Source organism: Manduca sexta, chromosome 23 (assembly GCF_014839805.1).
Source record: "Manduca sexta isolate Smith_Timp_Sample1 chromosome 23, JHU_Msex_v1.0, whole genome shotgun sequence".
Classification (NCBI taxonomy): Eukaryota; Metazoa; Arthropoda; class Insecta; order Lepidoptera; family Sphingidae; genus Manduca; species Manduca sexta.
In genome coordinates this window covers 7,949,670-7,971,381 of record NC_051137.1, presented here as the reverse complement: position 1 = coordinate 7,971,381, position 21,712 = coordinate 7,949,670, and the positions used below count along the sequence as shown (strand labels likewise).

The following is a 21,712-nucleotide window of genomic DNA, read 5'->3' as shown; positions in this document are numbered from 1 at the left end:
TTATCTTGGTCTTGAATTATACGTGGAGGTCTAGGGAAGGTTTAAAAGGTGAGAAAAATTCGAATAATTGCCGGGAAAATCCTCAAAACAGCATTTTTCTATTTCCCATACAAACGTTTTCTAACTAATACGTAGAGTCAATTTGAGCTTTATTGCTATTGTATAAAGTTCACTGTTGTCTAAGCAATGTAGGTGTGTTCCTAACATCAAAGCAGTGTGCGTTGGAGCACAGAATATAATAATGTAATGTCGCGTTCTGAAACTCAACAAAAGTGATATCGCGGACCCGACTAAATTGAACAGTCACAAAATTTAATATATCATTAGTTATTTGGTTGGCTTCACGATATTATTTCTTTTGTTTTACTTTAAAATGCATGTTTTCGTTATGGACAATTTTTGAGCTACTTTTGCATATCTATACTTATAATAAATCTGTAGAGAGGTCAATTCTGTACATGAAATATATTTCCAAAATAACTGGGGGTGATTAGGGATCGATACTGATGCCAAAAATGCAATTAGTAAAATTTTTGTCTGTCTGTCTGTATAACCGTTATAGAAACAAAAACTACTCGACGGATTTTAACTTAACTTGGTACAATTATTTTTCATACTCCTGAGCTGGTTATAGTATACTTTTCATCACGCTACAATTAATAGGAGCATAGCAGTGATGGAAAATGTTGGGAAAACGGGAGAAGTTACTCAATTTTTTAAGCTTCCGTCATTTCGTGTGCAACCTTAATGGTTAAAAGTTCCTTCGATTTCACCAGGATCCCATCATCAGACCCTGACCGGACAATCAGACCACCTGCATACCACCATAAATTAAAAAAACATCCCGACAAATTGAGCACCTTCTCCATTTTTGAAACCCGAAATCCACGCGGGCGAAGCTGCGGGCGGAAGCTAGTTGGATATAAAATATTCTGTCCATGAATGCGTTCGCTGTAATAAATTTTATATGTTCTGCAATCTATATGGACGGCATATACCGAATTTCGATAAATTATACGTAACACCACTGTAGTGAATTTAGAAAAATAACAGTTCGTGAACCTGCGTAGAAATGTATTTCATTCGCCATTTATACGTACGATTTAAATGTTCTCTAATAATATACGCTATTTGAAGATACCTTGAAAATGAAGAATATGAAATTAAATATTTTCGTAAAATAGTATATTTAATAAATTTACATCGATCTGTTTATAAGCAGAATAAAAGGAGGTAGACACATCAATCAAACACATACTACAACCATCTTTGTTTACTTTCATTCGTTTCCCTTATTCTTTTTTCCCAATTGGCATATTGTCAAAATACTTTTTCTCATGATTTGATAGACAAGTGAGCCTATAGTTATGTTAACTAAATCACAATTTGACTACCTAGAATCAAGAGTAAAAATGACTAATATACCATTAAATTAAAGGTAACTTTAGCGTTTTTAATATCAATTTCTTTACTATATTATAGCACTGGCATATAAATTTAGCTATTGTTAAATATCTCGGTTGATTAACAAAAAAAAAAACTTTCCGATTGATATTGAAGTCGATTTAGTATAGTATATAGTTGAAACAATGATTTACATTATACAAAGGACTACAGAGGGAATTAAGCCCTCCAGCGACGTCAGACTTAGATAGACAGCGTCCGACGGTCCCAATCGCACATCCATCAGTTCTGTTCATTGCACTTGTTGCATAATTATTTGGATCCGTGGCAAATAATTTCAGACTAAAGATATACTAAAATAGGGTTTATTATAGTATGTTGAAAACTAAACGGCTATTATAATAATTATTAATTATATTTATATTATTAATTGCAGATGAACGCCGAGCTTGAACTCTCGATCATGTACTGTGTTTATTTTTTATTGAATAATTGTTCATCTGAAAAAGTCATTAAGATTTATATGATGAAAAATGTGTTAGATATTATAATAAATAATAACATACGTCCCAAATTGTTTTTTTTTGTCTTGCTAATGTATATAGGTGTTAGAGTAAGCGACCAAAACTGCTCATAAATATAGAAAATATAAGAAGCACACCAAAGGAACTATACAACGTGAAGAGAGATATTTTAATACCTTGTTAAAATAAGGCCAGGTCATAGCGTTTAAGAAACCTGACGCGGCTTAGGAGAGTTCATTCCAAAGTTAATCGTTTTTAATACAAGACTTTATTTTAAACTAGTTTTTGCTTGCGGCTCCACCCGAGTGAAAAAGCTTTTCCGAACTAAAAGTTCCGCTTTATATTTTCCCGGTATTTAAAAAAACTGTACAACTAAGCCTGCTTTATTTTTCCGCGATGAAAAACTATAACACTAAGGAGTAACGTAGATTTCTATTAGTGAAAAAAAAAAACAGTTTAGTAGTTCCTGAGATTAGCGTGTTCAAACAAACAAACTGTTCAGCTTTATATATTAATATATATTTATTGTCCCACGGTAACAGTAACGGAAAAATACCATTCCGAAGATCATAGCATACATGATTTAATGGGATTAACCAAACCGCACGTGTTCAGAATGATAAGATACTAATATAATACTATTGAATATTATTCTCAATACAGACGGTTAATCCAAGTTTATGCAACATTTTCTTTTATCTTGATTGACTTCGTTATATGTATTATGTTGCGCAGGAAATCTTCGTTAACATAAATATTATTTCTTAATCACAGAATTTCCTGCTAACATTAAAAATGTGAAAGTTTGTGAGGATGGATGTATGTTTCTTTCTTTTTCTCGAAAAAACTACAACGGATTTGGATGAAACTTTACAGTAATATTGGTTATACATCAGAATAACACATACGCTAAAATTTATAATGATTTTGTGTAATTTGATCATAATGTAACGACACATGTCAAGTAAGTCGGAAAAAAAAAACCCGGAAAACTGCTTCACGCGTGCGAAGCCGCGAGCAAAAGCTAGTATTGTACAAATAATAGTTTGATTGCTGCTAAGAATATTTTAGTACAAGTTATGTAATCACAATTATGAAATTTCTGTCTCTGATTCTAGTTATGTTATTGCTGAGCGAATCTAAGAGTGTTTCTCTACGAAATGGTTCAATTACGTTATCAAATGTATGATAATAAAGGTCAATTTAGGTCTCATTTTCAAGATTTTGTAGCCGTTATTGACGTTGAAAGTTTAATGGGCGATGCAATTAAATATATTTATGATCCCGAAGTACTACAGTTTGTTGGTTTCATGTCTAATCCTCAATTGAAGAGTTGATTTCTGAATTGGAAACGATGGCGTAGTTTAAAGAGGGGAGAAATTTGATTAATCTTAAAACATTATTAATAATGGCTTTCGAGTATTCAGATTGAATACATTCAGTATCTTAATTTGCCTAATAACTTCTAAATTATGCATCAACAAGGCCCTGGCCTTACTTGTTCTTTTATAGTACAATAATATGGTAAATCCTAATAATGATTTCTTATGTTTACGCGAATGTTAGACATTGAAATTAAACTAATTTTAGGATTCTATCGCGGTTTTTTATATTTTAGTTTTCTCCCGACGTTTCGAAGGAGTCGATAGAATCAGAAAATTAGTTTAATTACAAAATCCTAATAATTTTATTTTTTCATGCACTTTTATTCTTGACATCAAAAGGATACCACCTGGATTATTTAATTAATGACCTTAACTCTGAACTCGCCACCTATAGAAATATCAAAAATGACATCTGGAAAAGGAGTCACTGGTCTCATTGAGGAGTTGATGAAGACTTTACCTTTGGAAGACATGAAGAAATTGTTTGAGATAAAACTAGAAAGTAGCGCTGAAGTGGCTCAACTCTTCGACACAATTAATTCCGAAGAAGTTTTAGGTATACTCAGACGTATGTCGAAGAATTTAACGTTTTTGGACTTTAAGTATACATTTGAAGGTTATGGTTTCGATTTTATATACCTTTCTCAACTGCCAAGTCAAGGAGTGTTTTGTATGTTTTTTTTTTTGTATTTTATTTCTTTAATTTTGTTGTTAAAACTAACTAACTAAATTTCAAAGTTTCATACAAAACAAAACTTAATTATATAAATAAAGGTTTTATAGTTTATTTCCGCACGTAGCAACGCGTGTTTTTTATTTACTTCTCCGTCGTACACTTATTTGAATAATCAAATGATATATTCTTTTTGCCAAATAACCATTGCCTTGAACTTGTGCGTTTTTTCAGAAGTCATTTAAATGCCGATAAAACATGTAGATATACTTCATAAAAAATATTGTCCATTGATATTGTGTAGGAGTAGTTTCAAATTGTGTTACCTGTGCCGGCGGCAGGACGCGAACTCATTACAAAAGTCGTTTATATAACACAGGTCCGCACTTAGGTTTCGCACGCGCTCGCACCCTCCACTGATAAATTCTATAATTATGGTTCTGTACAATTGACATGATGATAAGCTGTTTAATGTACGTACCCACAGAACCAACTTAGGTCTTAATTCACCGTTGATCAGAGTTACCAAACTTTACTATGAGGTGTCTAGAGCTTCAAAAATAGATATATTCAGTGACAATCCACTAAGTTTAAAAAAAAATATCTCAGTTTTATGAATCCAGACTTACATAATTCTTTATATGATACTGTTGTTATAAATCATGTTGGTTATTGCTGTTTTTAGGTGTAATTTTTATTGATTTTAGATTATTATTATAATTTTTTTTATTGATTTTGTATTACCTTTGTTTCTGGCATACCTACTTAAATAATACTTTGTAAACCTTTAGTGTAAATTATAACCGATGTAATATTTTATGTTAGTTGTGGTTGCCTGTAACTGGGTAGTTTGATTTGTGTGTTTGTTTTCTTTTGTTCTTAATGTTCCAACTGGCGATCCAATAAAATAAATAATAAATATTGCATTCTATAATGGTTATTTCGTCGTTTCTATTTCAGTTTACTGCATCGCTATATATTTTTAATGGCTCAATACGTAAGTGAAAATGTGTAAACGATGTTATAACAGTGAATTAAGATATTAAATAATTATTAAATTGCGTGACAATGACTGGAAACTTTGTAAAACAATGTTAATGTCATAGCAATGTTTTTCTAGTATTATAAATTGTATATAACGTTATGGAAATATGGGTTTGGCAATAGTCGTAGGGAACGCTAAAAATAAACCAATTTGAAAATAAATTAATTTGGTAGCACGCAACGTAATCGGCGATTTGGTTTTGAAATTAATTTGCTTTCTTGATAACCGCACTTCCTATTCGGAGCGTTTTTGTGGTTTTTATGTCAATTTCAATACTTTTCTTTATTAAGATCGCTATCACTTTTATTGTAGGGTGGAATATAATTTGTTTATTTATTTTGTGCGCGCATGAGGTTTTGTTTTCTATTTTATATTTATCTTTGTGTATTCCAACATGCAACCGTCTTTTTCAAAAGAGAGTAATCATGGGTGTCAATAACTATATATATTAATATATATAGTGTGAGAGATGTAAAGCGTTGTGCTGTCAATTGACATACAGATAAATGTTGTGTATTGGCCGCATAGTAGCTTCATTCCTTTTTACACTCTACTGAGTGGTCAATCTTGTCTGTACATCTATAGAAGTAAAATATTTGTTTTTGAAATGTTAAACGAAAAGACTGGCATATATGTATGCCACTATTTTTAATTAGTTATACTGTCTTATTCCATAGATTTCTTAAAAACAGGTGCATTAGTAAGTTATTATATTTCTAAAAGTTAATCGTATGTTAATGATATTAAATATTTAGAAGATTATAAGAAAATCATGTTTATTTTCTGATCGCAGCTGACTGAATATCTCCACAATAAATAACACTTATGATATTAGCAAGAGGATGTATCTGATCAAATGAATGGCAATTTTTACGCGCCCCGCTGGGTTAAGTGAAGGCAGCGCGCTCACCGGAAGTGGGCACGTCCGGCATCATGCATCGCTTCCTCTCGCCGACTGTCGTCACTTCCGCTTCCGCACGATCATGTCTGCTATGATTTAGCCCCCGCCCTATATTTTCTTAGGCATTAAGCTTTGATCTTTCAATTTATTTGGTTGTCAATATCAGGAAAAGGCCACGCGACTCTTATGAGCTTTAGGGTCGAAACGGCTCAATAAATCTTCAGTGAACGTCCAAATACAGAATGTTTAATAAATTCTAATTTTGCTCGTAAATCAACGCCTTAGAACCAACAATAGTGATTTCAACAGAGCGATGTTACGCCGAGTTATATAATTTTGTGTTCACTATACAGTAATATTCGAAATATTTTTAGTCACTGAATTAATTTATTATGTCATACGGTAATATTTTGATTAAATTCATTAGTCAAGCATATTTTTGCAAAAGGTTAAATTATACTGGAAAGGGCATTTGAAATGACACATTACTAGCATATCAAAAATGACAGGCATGAAGATGCTATCACGTTATATTTTAGATACAAGGTGTAGATAAACCGATGAAGATGGGCGCTCGCGGCTGATTATACAGGGTGCGTCCTGCCGAACATGTGGACAATCTTTCACGCTCATGTGTGCACTCACCCTTTTATTGGTCCGGGAGTAAACAATGGGAATAGCATGGATATGGAAATATATATAATAATATTCATATTTGTATTGATGTTATCAGTTGTTAACGTGATGATTAATGCTACAATTATCTCTGTGTTGTGTTAGTACGTTTATATTGACTATAATTATGTGTCCATTTGAGGGTGATAAATATGTATATATCTTATTATACTAATGGCTCGTTTCGAAGTCAACAGATGTAGAGCAAAAGTTTTATATGATTAAATCAGGCTAGCATAGTTTTGGATATTATGCTTACGTATTTAAATCATTTGACAAATTGGTTTTCTACTGTTTCATCTCGTTGTGATCGGTCATTTATGTAATTTGGATAATTGGCAGTGGCGATGCATCCATACAACCCGATACCTACTGGCTTCGCTTTTAGGTTTATTTAGGTTTGTCTTAGTTTTTTTTACTACTAACTAAAGCTTTGCCTCGGGTTACCTTTTGGAAAATTTCACCCTACGCCACTGATATAATTGGTATATCGATATATTGACAGCTTGGGTCACAATGAGTCAGACAAGTCTCATCCACGTTATGTCTCACATCCCGCTGATTAGTCCGTAGTGCAGGGGTGTAGGGAAGAGAGCGTGAAATTGTCTGCTCACTTCTGTAAATATAATTTTGGCGACAAAAGGTCTATAAATGATACACTCTGCGCCAATCGGTACCTCGTGTCGCATTTCTTGTTTCACGGCTTTTGAAATTATTTCCGCTCCATCGCTCATGCGATTAATAGACTGAACATAAATTGTTTCACTTACAAGATGATAAATATGTAAAATTTTGTATACTCATAATAATTTGTCTATAGGTCAAATAGAACGTTTCGTCATAACAAAATATCATTACATTGCACACACACACACTTAAATATACCATTAATCTTGAAGTAACATTTTTTAAATTAATTATAATTTTCTTTTCAAGTCCCATCTTAAAGGACAATGCCCAAAACCAGGCTATCTTTGCGTCAATCACGCGTCTCAACAAAATATACACAAAAAATCATCATTTTAATTATTACTTTATTTGTATTTATTTCAGTCATAAGCGAATGGGGGTTTAAAAGATATGAAAAAAAAAGTTGTTTAATTGTTGCAAATGAAACATCCGATAATTTACTGCCAATATGGCGAAATGATACCAATTTATAACAAATTACCATCTTAGATGGAATAAAAAAAGTAAATATGTACAATAAATGTGCTTGTACTTGAATTTATAATATATGTATATTATTTTATAACAATATATTTATTCATCTCAAATGTATTGTTATAAAATAATATATTTTACTTAATAATTTTGACCAAACTCCAAATAGCTAGTAAAAAAGAGAAAATATTAATCGTTCCAAAACCAAACAAATGGCGACTTGTACTTACATTGACAGAAATACTAAAGTCAGCTAAAACATGTCTGAACTTTATTTTTAAATTATGAATATATGGGTAGAGATTTTTATTCCACTGGCAACTGAAATTAATGACATTTTGACATTTCAGATTTGTTGATATTATAATATTTATCTTATTCAAGATCGGAATGTTTTTCTTATGTATTTTAATGTTGAGGCGAGAAATCCTCTGTTAAAAAACAACGTGTATAGTGTGTGTTTCGAACTTTGAGACGGAAGGCTCTTAGTTACCAACACAATGTCGTCTAGAGCCTAGACCCAGGACAGTTAATCGAGACGGCATATCCCGGCGGTGTATGGACTGCACCTTTGCGGTGCCACAGCAACATGTATATTTCTTGGACGAGCTGTCCAGTTTGTAAGTTTTGTAGATTATTATTAACATACCCACAATGTGGGAAAAATCTTGCCAAAGTTAAAGAAAACAGTTTAACAATAATAATAATCTGAACATGTTTACTCAACTTCTGCATTATATTTAAGGGTTTCAAGGCTGGAATGAATTTGTGCTGCTTGTTGGAGATCAGCTAATAAAGAGGTTCACAGACAACAACAACATGACATGACCCGACCAGCGCTGCAAGAAGCCATGCACTCACTTCAAGAGTATACATAAACGTGCTGCAGCTATATCAAATTCTTATTTTTATTTTAGGATGCCAAGAATATACACCTCTATTAAAAATATACATCTATATAAAAATATGCATCCGATTTCGTATTTCTCGTTTTATTTTTCTTTCCCTATGATAATTAGCTATTAGCGTAATCAAGCTGTGAAGTGAGTTCCTGGGTTCTATTTCCAGGCCAAGCAATATTTTATATCGGTGTTTCTAACATGAGTTGCCTGGGATCGGAATCCTCCAAAGAGGGTTGGCGTCAGGCATAGGCCGGTCATAAAATCTATTCTACAATATGTGTTGACGCCACATTGGAGTGAGATAATGGTAGGTGGATTTAAAGATTAGGTAATCCATGTAATAGAATAAGTCGTAAGTCAGACAAATATATACACAAAGGGTCAGGTAACATAATATGCTCTGTGAAAAAACTAATATTCCGTCATACTATCTTAGAAGTTTTATTGGAGTTTCGTCTTATCAGATACCTATCAGTTTCTTATGAGGGCAATTAAAGGTAGGTGAAAAGAATGTCCAATAATTGCTTATAGCAATAACAAGTAGGTTCTGCAATATTGAACTTAATTAGGCATGTAGTTACTTTCTACCGTACATTATTGCAGTCCATACTTAACCTCAAAATAACTGCGTTATAAAAATTCTGATTACTCCGAACTCCCATCGAATATCCAATTGTTTTCAATTTGTATAAGAATTAGGATATATTCCCTATAGTTTAGTGAAGGTTTTTATCAGACGCAAGCGTAGCCCAACTTTCATACAAAAATGGGCATTCTCCATTAGCATTCAGTATTGAATTAATGCATTAAAACGTGACTAATGCAATCACAGAACAAATAAAATTAAAATGTAAGTAGTGGAACGGCGAAATGGTAATAATAAATTTCTCCATTTTAATAACTGTTACTGTGCACGAGGGGAGCTTCTGGCCTGTTAAGTCAATATAACACTTCCATTACTCCAAATTAAATTCCTCGGGGAGAGAGAGATGAAGTTTTTATTCTGCCCAGACAAAGGCCCGGAAGAAAACTGCCCATGCAATAAGGGATGCTGGCTATATCGCAGCTCGTGTTGCACTTCATATCTTTTGATTAGATTTTTTTGTCGTGTTTGTGGTGTTTGTACATATACGTAATACGTTAATGCTACGTTATGCGAAATATTTTATGCAAAGTGAAATGTTTGTAATCATTAAAGCCATTGTTGGCCAGTCATCAAATCACAGTAAACAATGACGCATTGGCGTTAAATTTCAATAAGCCCCTTGTAAAAGACGCACAAGTGTGAAGCTCGGGTGCGCTGGGTATTAATATTTTACAGAATTAATCATTATAATCCTTCTAGCAAACAACTCGCCCTCGGGAAAACGAACAATATATAATGAAGTTGTCATTTTTTTGGCTACACAGGGGAGGCTGGAGGAAATCCAAATTGAATCATGCGGCGAGGGAATTGTGCTATTATGTTATTAAACAGACGAGGGCAGGACCCCGCGGCACCTATTTTTTTGCGCGGAGGGCGTCGCGGAGACAGTTAACAGTTTTCACAATAGAATTATGATATAATTTGACACAATTGCAGTCAATCGGCGTGAAGACTTGAATGAAAACGGTTTCAGCAGCGTTCTATGAATTAACAAAAACATATTTCATAAACGATGATAAGTCCTTTACGTAATCGAATTAAACAACTTGAGAGTTCTACAAAGGAACAATGCCAAGCTTAGTAATTACAATTAACAATTATTCTAGGTTAATGTATTTATTATCCTGAGAATAGTTGCAAAATAATTCCCGCTTATTTACTTAATAAAACAATTATATGGTCCCACTTCGCATCCATTCACCATATCGCACTCGAAAGAGCTAAGAGTGAAATGAAAGCTTTTATCCATATGTCAGAGAGAGTACTTACAGCGGCTTATTGTCACCCCCGCTAGAGAATTTGATAAAGCGTGTGCGAATATTAACAAAAGGAATATCTTGTTAAATTGATATTGCAAAGGACTTCAAGCGAATTTGATCTTTATCTCCAAATATCCACGCTCCTTTAAGATACAATATCAATTGAACCGATTTGGGTAGTTGCGACGTTACGATGAACCCGGCGTGAAATTGTCTCCGTTGGAAAATGTATAATTCAAAGGGGAAGATTAAAATATTATCCATGTTAAGTAAATATTCAAATGAATATTTTCCGTGTTAGACAACAATAGACTCTCGGGGAGGGGATGGTGCCGTAATTTGATAGATACCTATCTACAAAACGGTCTCTTCGTTAAGGGACCTCCCTGTTATTATAAATTATAAGCGCGATTTGGGAATTCTCCAGAATTAAACGGTTCTTTGCGAGAGGCGGAGTCGGCATAATTACTTTTTGCTTATATTTTCCGTTTCGCGTTACTCTTATTGTGAGTAATGTTTCTTGGAAGTAATTACTTTATTTATCATATTATCTATGTTTAGAATTTGTGTACAACTATATCTTATTGATAATACCGATTGTGAATTCATATTTTTATTTCATCGTTATTTAAGTTTTTGTTGTGAAAACATAGGAGACATTTAAATTTTAAAAAGCAAAATCTATAAACCCATATAGTTATTGTAGACAATTATACTACTTTATTGCATGTTTTTGTACCACTATTGTTAATAACCTAAGCAAAAACTTCATTCAATAAAAACATTAGTGGACCCAAATAAAAAAATGCAAAATTAGTTAACATCGGTGTATAATTGATGTAGCGAGTGAAAGTGAGTGCATTTGGCGACAATGTGTCATGTAGATTATACACTTGCACCCTCGGCCCGGGATTCGAAACTGGGATTCCGCCGGGAGCTACGCCTATTGTTATAATAAAATGCCATCTCACTGTATGAATGGTACCCGTGCAGGAGAATTTGGATTGTAATTAATTATTCTTTTTATAATTACACAGTAGATAAAGTAGATAGAAGTGAAATAAGTAGTTTTTGAGCGTTATAAGGAACTTCGAAGTATGCCTATGCTAAGCTGCTAGAATATTTTTAAGCTCAAATAAAAAATATTTTTAAGCTCAAATAAAAAATGTTACAATTGACAAAAGAACTGCAATCGTTATCGAAAAATGGTATAAAATACCAAAAAGCGTATTTATATAAAACATCGAATTGGCGCTTTATAAAACAATTCTTAATTACTAATGAACGTTGCTAGTCGATATCTTTTTTATAGACCGTGAAAAATCTACAATTTATAAAATACAATAATAACATGACAACGATAATTTTCGAGGAAGTTGAAAACAATTGGTGCCGTTGTAACTGTTATTTATTTTTGTTCAACGAATTTTTCGAGAAAATAGAAATACTTAAAACACTCACAGGCAAAAGGAGAAAAAAAAAATGTTTATGCTAGTAGTAACTTAAATATCATACAGAAACGACTATATTATAATATTGCGATAGTATAGAACATATAAATCGATTTCGTATCAATAGCCAACATGTCGTGCAGTTGTACATCGCGAGGGTGTAACATGTTTATATGTTTATTTTAATACGCGTGTCGTGCGTATAATACGGAATTTATTACGGCACGACCCTCGGCCGGATTAATGCGATACGGAAGATTTGAATTCAGAGCATTAACTTGGATTGGTACATTCTGTTAGAGGGGAGGCTGTCGCCCACCGCCTGCCGCCTGTCACCTACCAACTTGTAGCACCGATTAATGATAATATCACCCGTTAATGCATCCTTATTAACGTTTATATACTTCAGCGTTTGTATATAGAGTAAATGTTTACCTCAACCAGCCTCGGATGATGGCATTGACGGATTCCATCACTTCAGATCTTATTTTAAGGATCAGTCGCTACGGATGCACAATGATTTATTGCTACTAATAACGGGAAAAACTGGCTATAATCTATTTTCATTCGTATACAAATCGGTTGAACAGAAAACCATAAAACACCCCACACAAAGAATCTTTATGTAAACATAACAAACGTAAAAACCGTTATATCTGTTGTTTTAACTCATTTCGAAAGTCATTCATTACGATGCATTGTATTGGTTTGCTTGTATTGTAACTATTATAAGATTTTATTAGGTACACAGTGGCAGGAAGATAACACCCTTCACGAGAAGTGAAGCAGACGCGTCTTACACAAACGCACTGACAACGTATCAGACGTTCATAAACATCGACACAAAACGAATAGTTTTTAACGCGAATGTTAACGTTCCTTTTTTATGTCCTGAATTATCAAAATTAAGCGGTAACGTAATAAATTTAAACGAGTCGATGGACTACGGAGATTAAATAAAACATCTCGCATAGGAACGTACACATCCGTCTATACTGTAAAAGTCCGTTACTATGAGTACGTGTTTTCTTTGATAATTAACTCGAATCATTTATTACTCCTGTACAACTGAACAAAGGTATATAAAGAAACAAATACAAAATATGTATGTTTTTATTTTATCGAGTCGAAGTGGCTTTCCTGCACCCGATAGTAGGTGATGTCCAAAAAAATTTCGCCGGCAAGAGATAAACATTCTCAGACGATAGTACAGTTATGTCGGCTTGCTTAATTGCTTCTTCACGCATTATTATTAGGACGTAATGCACTGGTGGTAGGTCTCATGTGAGAGTGCACATGGGTAGGTACAACCGCAATGTCTACTTTTTCCGCCAAGCAGCAAAGTGTTACATAATAAGACTTAACATCTCATGACTCGGGATGGCGAGCGCAGCGGAAACCAAACAATACTATGTAATTCAAGGTGTTGTATGTTGTTTCTACTATTTATGAGCGGTCGTATCGCTAACCATCAGGCGAATGCAAAGCTTATCTCGTCATTCAAAACAATAAAAAGAATTGCAAAATTTTTAATCAGGCAACTCAGGTTTTTAGAATGATAAAACGATATATTTTTGCTTTAATTTGCGGAAAGAATAATTATGATAAACCAATAAAATAAATACACGCAGATCTGTTTGTTAGAGTCTAAGAGCAATAAACACATGTAGTGCGTCATTTATAATATAATATAATAATAATATCAGCCCTGTATTATATACGTGCCTACTGCTGAGCACGGGCCTCCTCTACTATTGAGAGGGATTAGGCCCTAAGGCTTAATCCACTGATGGACTAATCCACCACGCTGGCCTAGTGGGGATTGGTAGACTTCACACACCTTCGAAATTCCTATAGAGAACTTCTCAGATGTGCAGGTTTCCTCACGATGTTTTCCTTCACCGTTAAAGCGAACGATAAATTCACAAAGAATACACACATTACTTTTTAGAAAAGTCAGAGGTGTATGCCCTTGGGATTTGAACCTGCGAACATTCGTCTCGGCAGTCCGGTCCACACCCAACTAGGCTATCGCCGCTTTTATATACATACAACAACATTTACAACAGTCATTTATAAACGAATAATAGGTATATTTTTAATGGATGTATTTATACTTCTTTCGATGAGTCTGCCGTAACATAGGATTAATATCTTAAGTAGAAGTAAGATTGGCTTACCCCTGTCACATCATGGGACGGCATACACACGGCGGAAAGTGGGTGCACCAGTTGCGTTTCTGCCTACCTCTTCAGGGATAAAGGCGTGAGTCTACAAGTGTAGAAGTAAGGAAGTAAGTTCTTCTGATTTTTCTTTTGAATCACATTATGATTCGTAAATAAGCTAAGTCCGATAGTACATACAGAAGAATTGGTGCAGAAAAACGAATAAAAAGCGCTAGTGTCAGAATATTTTTACTATAGCAAATATGTTATGGCTGTCATGAAATGTTCAAAATGTGGCATTAGTTATCGTGACTGAGTCTTGAGGAACAACACTTAGTAATGCAGTTTAGATTATGACACTGGAATATTAACGCGGTCGTATTTTCTAGAATACTAACTTTGTTGAATATATTTTAATTTTGATAGGAATAGCGTACGATACTTAAGTCTATTTTAGGAATGATGAAGGATTTCCAAGTCCAATACCATACTTCAGTCTTCATGGAGAGTAAATTCTTAAGACTTTGTGCGAGCTAACCCACTGGCACACTTTAGTCTTTTCGTCTCACGAGTGGAATGGATATTGAAACGTTTCATACCGTCTGCGAACATACATATAATCCTCTTGTTATATATTTCCAATTTTGTTTTATGTGAGTTGCCAACAGCTCCCGAATATCTCCACGAAATGAGAAAAGAAACAATTAAAAGCCAGTTGGCGACTTTGTTTTGAACAAACAAATTTAATTAACATTGCCTTATTTTCCCGCTTGATCCGAGAGAGACAAATAGTCTAAGTAAAATTTATGTATCGGAATCAAATTCAATTTCGTCTTTGCATTTTTTACACGATTTTTTAGGACCGTTTTACTTTACTATACTAAACTGGAGCATAAAGTGGATATGACATATTTTTCTCATATTTACTTTGTTCGAATTCTGATATTATTCTGTAAGCGCCATAAGCATGAGTATTATTATATGCATTTTAAAGGTAACTTTTTTGTTAAATTTTTTAGCTGCAATAAATATATGTGTACATACGTGGGTTGCCTTCGCGTAATAAAAACGCAAAAATATGAAGACAATAAACGTCGGTAGTCATGCCGAGGTTATCTACGACGAGACAATAATAGCGTTATCTAAAATTAAGTACGGTCACATACTTCCTATCTTCCTTTCGATCTTGTGAAATTTGTTTTCTTACAGGATTTTTCTAATCTTCTTTAGCATCGTTTATATTGATTATGGCGCTCCTCCCGCCTAATTTATATTCAGCTAGTGTTTTTTCATCACGCCCTGTGCTTAATATCGCAATTTGTACCGTAGTTGGCGTAAGCCGAGGGGCCTGTCACCTTTACTCTCGGACGCGCTGTCTTTCTCTCGCGAATGCCTATTTTATTGCTCGCTTACACATAAACAGCTAAAGTTTACGATCGTTTTTACATTCACAAATCGGCCATGGGGAGTAATAAACTAATTATTAAATGAAAATTAAATACCAACGGGTTCCGTAAATAAGAATGATTATGAATCGGCATTCGAGCCTGATTTATAGAGTTGGTGACGTCTGATGACAAAATTATGCCTTCGTCATAAATGTTCCCCGCGACGAATGCCATCCATGTTAATAGGTGGTTTTTTCTGAGTGACGACGTCGCCTCGGCCGCCCTGGTCGCCACCGCCTGTCTGCGTTCGCCAGCCGCTGGCGCGTCGCACGCTGGACCATTATACTCGTGTGCTGGCTGCTGCGGCACCGAGTTTCTTTATGCCTATTATCCTGCATAAAAATATGTTAATATGCTCTTCCAATACGTGGTTAGTATCTTATGGTGCTTTATTTATGTACCTATACTCGTACATATTTATTGTATTTTACAGAAGCAAAATTAAAATGAATTTAAAACAACTTACGTAAGGGTTTATGGGATTCAGTTGCGAATGATGTTCGATATTTTGAAAATGGAACAGCGTGTGTCACAAAATGTAATAACGCAAAACATGAATATTTTAGTGCGATTCCGTGCTCGACAGATATGTATTGGAATTTTGCGAACGTTTAAAAACTGTGGCGCCGTGCATCAATTAGTTCCGAGTAATAAACAAAAGCAAATACGTCCGATATGATTGGAATTTGGCTGCGGGCTTTCTTTTGCAACATCAATCAAAATCATACTGATAATGAAATCATCATTTGGGTGGCCATAGAGAAGTTCGTTCTGAGAATTTTGTCTCCGAACTGGTCTCCCAACGTGCATCTAAGTCATTATCACATTCCTGATTTATTAATTAGATGTCAGAGATCTGCGATGCAACGCCGATGGCCGGCCAGCCGACGACCGACAACAAAACAACTCATAATACATTCAATTATGCGCAATGACATTTCATTAATATTTATAAACGTACATACTAGGAATACTACCCGAAAATTATAAAAATAATAACTCATTACGTATAAAAACACAATTACCTTAATAATGCGTTTTTTAGAACACATGTACTTATAGACAAAATATATTAGTATATAAACAGAGAATAAAAACGAGACAAGCAGTTGTAAATTTAATGATTTATTCGTGATTGATTTAATTAATTATTATGGATTTTAAAGTTCGTAAATTTCAATATAGCGTTGATAAATTTTTATGGTTGTTCGTAGTGTGTTGTGGTTTTTAATGAACTTAAACTAACATGAAAATTGAATTTATATTAGTATCGATATGTGCAACTGTTCAATCGTTAGACGGTTTGTATAAATTAGAAATACAGAGATTTTAATTTTATAGTGAATTTTACGCAAATTTATCCTGGGCCTGTGTAGGATTCGGCGACTTACTGCACCGGAAATAAGGCACAGATTTGAAAATACATATGTGCTTTAGAAACTAGGTTATTTTTAGTTTAACTAGACAACTATTCTGAAATAACAAAAGATATTATGTCAATACATATTATTAACTATAATTTATGAACTTACATAAGCGTTGAATTTTTTCAGTTTATATAATATTTATTCTATGACATTATATATGATAATGATGTACAGTCAATCACATAAGTAGCTGAACAAATTCGAAACTACAAATCATAGCTACACGTTAAGTTTAATTAAAACATAAATTATTTAATAAAAAATAATAAGGAAGCAAAATTATTGTACAGGCAATATGATTATTTTTATTTGTTTACCTACATATATAGGTGATACAATTTGGCACCCAATTATGCAGTCTTTGTATCTACTTCGATATTCTCGCGGCGATGGTCATATCAGTGCTCATGAGTGCGTCGTATTTACAGTCAGCGTTCAAGTTCACGTCTGCGCGGCGCCTTAGTTATAAATATGTTATTATATTATTATTAAAGAGGTGATATAAAAACTCGTTACAGATGATAAAAACATATCAAGAAAACATTTCGGATTAAGTTTCTACAACAGATGCGAGGACTACATAAAAACATTCAAATGTATGACGGCATGCAAAAGCATCGGCTTCCAAATATTCAGGATGAACCGCCTGTGTAAATGTTCGTGCCACGAGATGAAAACGTCTACTATCCTCCCATTCTTCAAATGGAGGACTAATGGGACTACTAGGAAGCGGCCCAGGACTTACAGTCCCAAGCTGTACCATGTTGTTGGAAGCCTTTCCCCACCTACTACTCCTGGTGTTGATGAAGAGACAACTGATAGAGTTGACACTCCCCCGTCAGATTCTAAAGTTGAGTGTACGACTGTTGCTGAAAAGGGAAGCGATACTCAAACTAAATCGGCAGCTGAGACTCCAGCAGGGGGAAATGCAGCAGAAACAACCGCCAGTTAACTAATACAACAAAATGACGAGGAAGTATTTTATTTTTCAAACCCTTGGTTTCGTTCAAAATAAGGATTTTATTTTAAATAAGAATTTTGTACGTATCCAGAGACGAATATAATATAAAAGACTTCGTAGTCGATACTAGACCCATAACTCAAATGAAAAAAAATGATCTGGTGAATGCATCATATTTGAATCTTGTTGTTAACTTACATTTCAGCTTCTTAGTCTGAATTTTAATTGTAATTTTATGATGATTTTCACCCAAAAACTTATTTAATATAGAAGTGAAACATCGGAATTCCTAACGATGTCTCGTATCACAAGGTTTTTTTATATGTGCACGGCAACGTGATCCCACTGCACCTGATGGTAAGTGGAGTGGGGTCCAATAGAATACCGACTGTCGAGAGATGATTACCCCTCAGCAGTCCACACAATTATGCCCGCTTGTTGGAACCGGATATACACAAGCTAATTTCAGAATGCTACACACTTACGTAGAACACTATGGCATCCTGGCGGATATAAAATATATCCTACCACCAACAAATTGATTTGAAGAGGCGTCAGTTCGCTTTGTGTTATTAAGTCAGTAGATTTACCTGTTGCGATATAACAATTGAATACAGTTGCTAAACAAGCTGCATAGGAATACTGATATGGTCTGGCGACTGTTTGCACTTGGCACCTGCATTGTTCGACGATATAACGTACTCGTTAGGTAAGAGAGCTCTAGATTTGACCACTTAGTAAAACATATATACACAGTATTTTTCTCCTTATCAAGGGTTGGCAGAGATGTAAGATGCCCACATTTTGCCAGTCATGGTAACCCCACAAGGCCATGATTCAAATCAAATTCAAATTCAAAGTTTATTTCACTTCACAATCAATTTATACAAAAGATGTTACATTTTAATATACATGACATAATCGTGGACCCACTCGTTATCAAAGGCTACAATTCTGGACTTCAGGTTAATACTGAGCAGGCACACTCAATATCATTTTACTTAACTCAGCGATCGAACAGGAGACATCAATATGGTAATTACGTAGGCTATACAATCAACCAATATACCAACATAACCAATTATTTTAACTGTGTGCATTAGAAAACCTAATGCATTGTCAAATTTTACTTCATTCTATAAAATAATAATAATATGTAATAATAACATCAGCCCTGTATTATATACTGTCCCACTGTTGGGCACGGGCCTCCTCTACTACTGAGAGGGATTAGGTCTTAGTTCACCACGCTGGCCCAGTGCGGATTGGTAGACTTCACACACCCTCGAAAATTCCTTTTTAGAGAAAATCTCAGGTATGCAGGTTTGTTTTCCTTCACCGTTAAAGCAAGCGATAATTCACAAAGAATACATACATATTTTTTCAGAAAAGTCAGATGTGTGTGCCCTTCTGATTTGGACCTGCGGACATTCGTCTCGGCAGTCCGTTCCACAACCAACTAGGCTATTGCCGTTACTCTACAAAATAAGCTTTGCATTATTAAATGAGGGTGTGAGCTTTCTTTTACAATCTGAAGTGGCTCTTGAATACATAACCACGCAATTTAAGACCTTATTAACCATATTGAATTGAAAAGCAAACACGCATTCAATACGCGCATTCTATCTCTTCCTCTATATGCTTATTGATACATACATTAAATATCAATTATTCCTTATTACATATTTGACATTATTGTTCGTATTGTGTTATTTATTCATTGGATTCAAGGTATTGTCTTACTTATGCAACGCATAACTATCGTAATAAATATAATTTAAATTAGCCTCGTTATATTAATGAATTCTTACACATGTTTGCTTGTATCATATAATGGGAATGATTAATTAATTAAACCAATCAAATATACATTAAAATTAATTGAATTTTTACAATTATATTTTCTTTATGCTGTAGTCCCAATTTATAGTTCGTTAATATTTAGAGATACAGCGATGGGATCAGATTATTTTCTTTTACATATTTTTGCACATTGTTTAATGTTAGCAATATATGGACAGGAGATACCTAAAATGAGTAAGTTTTGTTTATTTGATTAAAAATATAATAATTCTCGCGGAATAATATTTTTAGGTTATAGTATATTGTATATTATTTCCATGTATGTAACCAATTTTCAATTTAATTTTATGTATGGTTAATTATTGTCTTGTCTCGGTATTTTCTTCATTTCCTATATTATTTACGTATATTTAAAATTTAAAACAATACAGAAAATCGCTATTGTATTATGTTTATTAAGTAGTCTATTAATAGATTTAAGGACGCATGAAAACAATTTTAATTCAATGAAACAATAATTTGACAGATTTAGACAAACCGATATTACGCTACGGATTTCAAAGGACGAAGGAATGTCAAGATTTTCAAAGAGCATACCTCTGTGTAAGGAAATGTAAAGACTTGAAATACGATGTTGCACATACGGATAAAAACTGCGCATGCACTTGTTACCAACGGAAGGATAAAGCCAAGTATACACCTGTCGCTTTGGGGAACAGCACCAAATGGCGGCTTGGGGCACCGACGACTTCAAAGCCGGCTTGGGCACAACCAAAGCATAAATCATCGGAACAGGGCTTCATAGACATGAGCCACGAAATGGGTGGTATGTCTGGGGAACAAAGTGATACTAGTAATGGGACGTTGGTTGAGTTGGATAAACCTACGGAAGCTAGTGTGGGGGATGATTCAAGAAATAAGGGAACAGCTGGCGAAGGTGTTGCGGATCCAGAAGCTGCTGGAAACAGCACTGGTGCTGTATCAGCCGATGGTACTGCTGCCGATGTTCCTACAACTGTCGCCGCTTAGGCGTAGGAGACTTTCTTTAACAAAATAATGTTTGATTGTATTGAAAATAAATTATGGAAGTATGCTTTTAATTTGCCGCTATAAAAAGTGAAATAGCTGAAAATTATACATTGTTTAATATTTTCTGATTTCCTATTTAGGTATTAGAGACATTCGTAATTACTTTATTATTTTTATTTCTTTGGTAATTGATATAAAAAATATTATTACTAAGACGTTTTAACATGATACATAAAAAACATTTTTTAGTTCAGTGCTCACCTACATTTTAGAAAGAAGTCATTTGCAAAAATGGTTCTTGAGTTACTGATTTACGATGAGCAGTGTCATGACACTGTCATAATCATCTTCAGTCAGTCATTATTGACAATTTTACTAAATAGCTTTGAAAACAACTAGATATTATTGTATTCAGTAATTGCACAGATATGTATAATTACACACGCTCGTTTATTTATGCGTATTGATTACTGTTGTATATTAACGGCGGCTGCGAACTGAATACGTACGAAGCCTTTCCGATATAATTACCGATATGTTTTGCTAACGGCTGTATTAGGGAAATAAGATGCCCCTACATATAAAATATTTATCTTAATATCTTGTAGTTGGAAGAAAATATTGATGATAATAGCAGAATAAAATAAATTGCTACATGATGATTGATTTACTTTGAAAACGCGTTAAATGTGTATAATGAACATAAAACTACAGCCTAATTTTTTATTTCAATAATCGAATAACTTGTTATTTTTTATACATATTGTTTTCATCTTCGGTTTCAATAGAGTTGTCAACGGTAAAATGAGTATTATCAACATAGGAAAGTGAAAGGGAAACTGGGAGTCCG

The 21,712-nt window shown here is 34.0% G+C and overlaps 3 protein-coding genes across 3 annotated transcripts; all 3 read left to right on the top strand.

Moving 5' to 3' along the window:
* The first annotated feature begins 3,109 nt into the window (after positions 1–3,109).
* LOC115445046 lies at positions 3,110–4,360 on the top strand. The gene is made up of 3 exons (XM_030171128.1): positions 3,110–3,260; positions 3,708–3,915; positions 4,291–4,360. The coding sequence occupies exons 1-3, from the start codon at positions 3,110–3,112 to the stop codon at positions 4,358–4,360; spliced, it is 429 nt and encodes a 142-aa protein (XP_030026988.1).
* Positions 4,361–16,668: 12,308 nt separating this feature from the next.
* On the top strand, positions 16,669–18,030 carry LOC115445057. The gene is made up of 2 exons (XM_030171141.2): positions 16,669–16,943; positions 17,588–18,030. Exons 1-2 carry the CDS (start codon positions 16,889–16,891, stop codon positions 18,019–18,021), a joined length of 489 nt encoding a protein of 162 aa, XP_030027001.1. The 5' UTR covers positions 16,669–16,888; the 3' UTR covers positions 18,022–18,030.
* Positions 18,031–19,956: 1,926 nt separating this feature from the next.
* On the top strand, positions 19,957–20,930 carry LOC115445070. Its single transcript, XM_030171157.2, has 2 exons — positions 19,957–20,067; positions 20,360–20,930. Exons 1-2 carry the CDS (start codon positions 19,986–19,988, stop codon positions 20,860–20,862), a joined length of 585 nt encoding a protein of 194 aa, XP_030027017.1. The 5' UTR covers positions 19,957–19,985; the 3' UTR covers positions 20,863–20,930.
* The last annotated feature ends 782 nt before the right edge of the window (positions 20,931–21,712 follow it).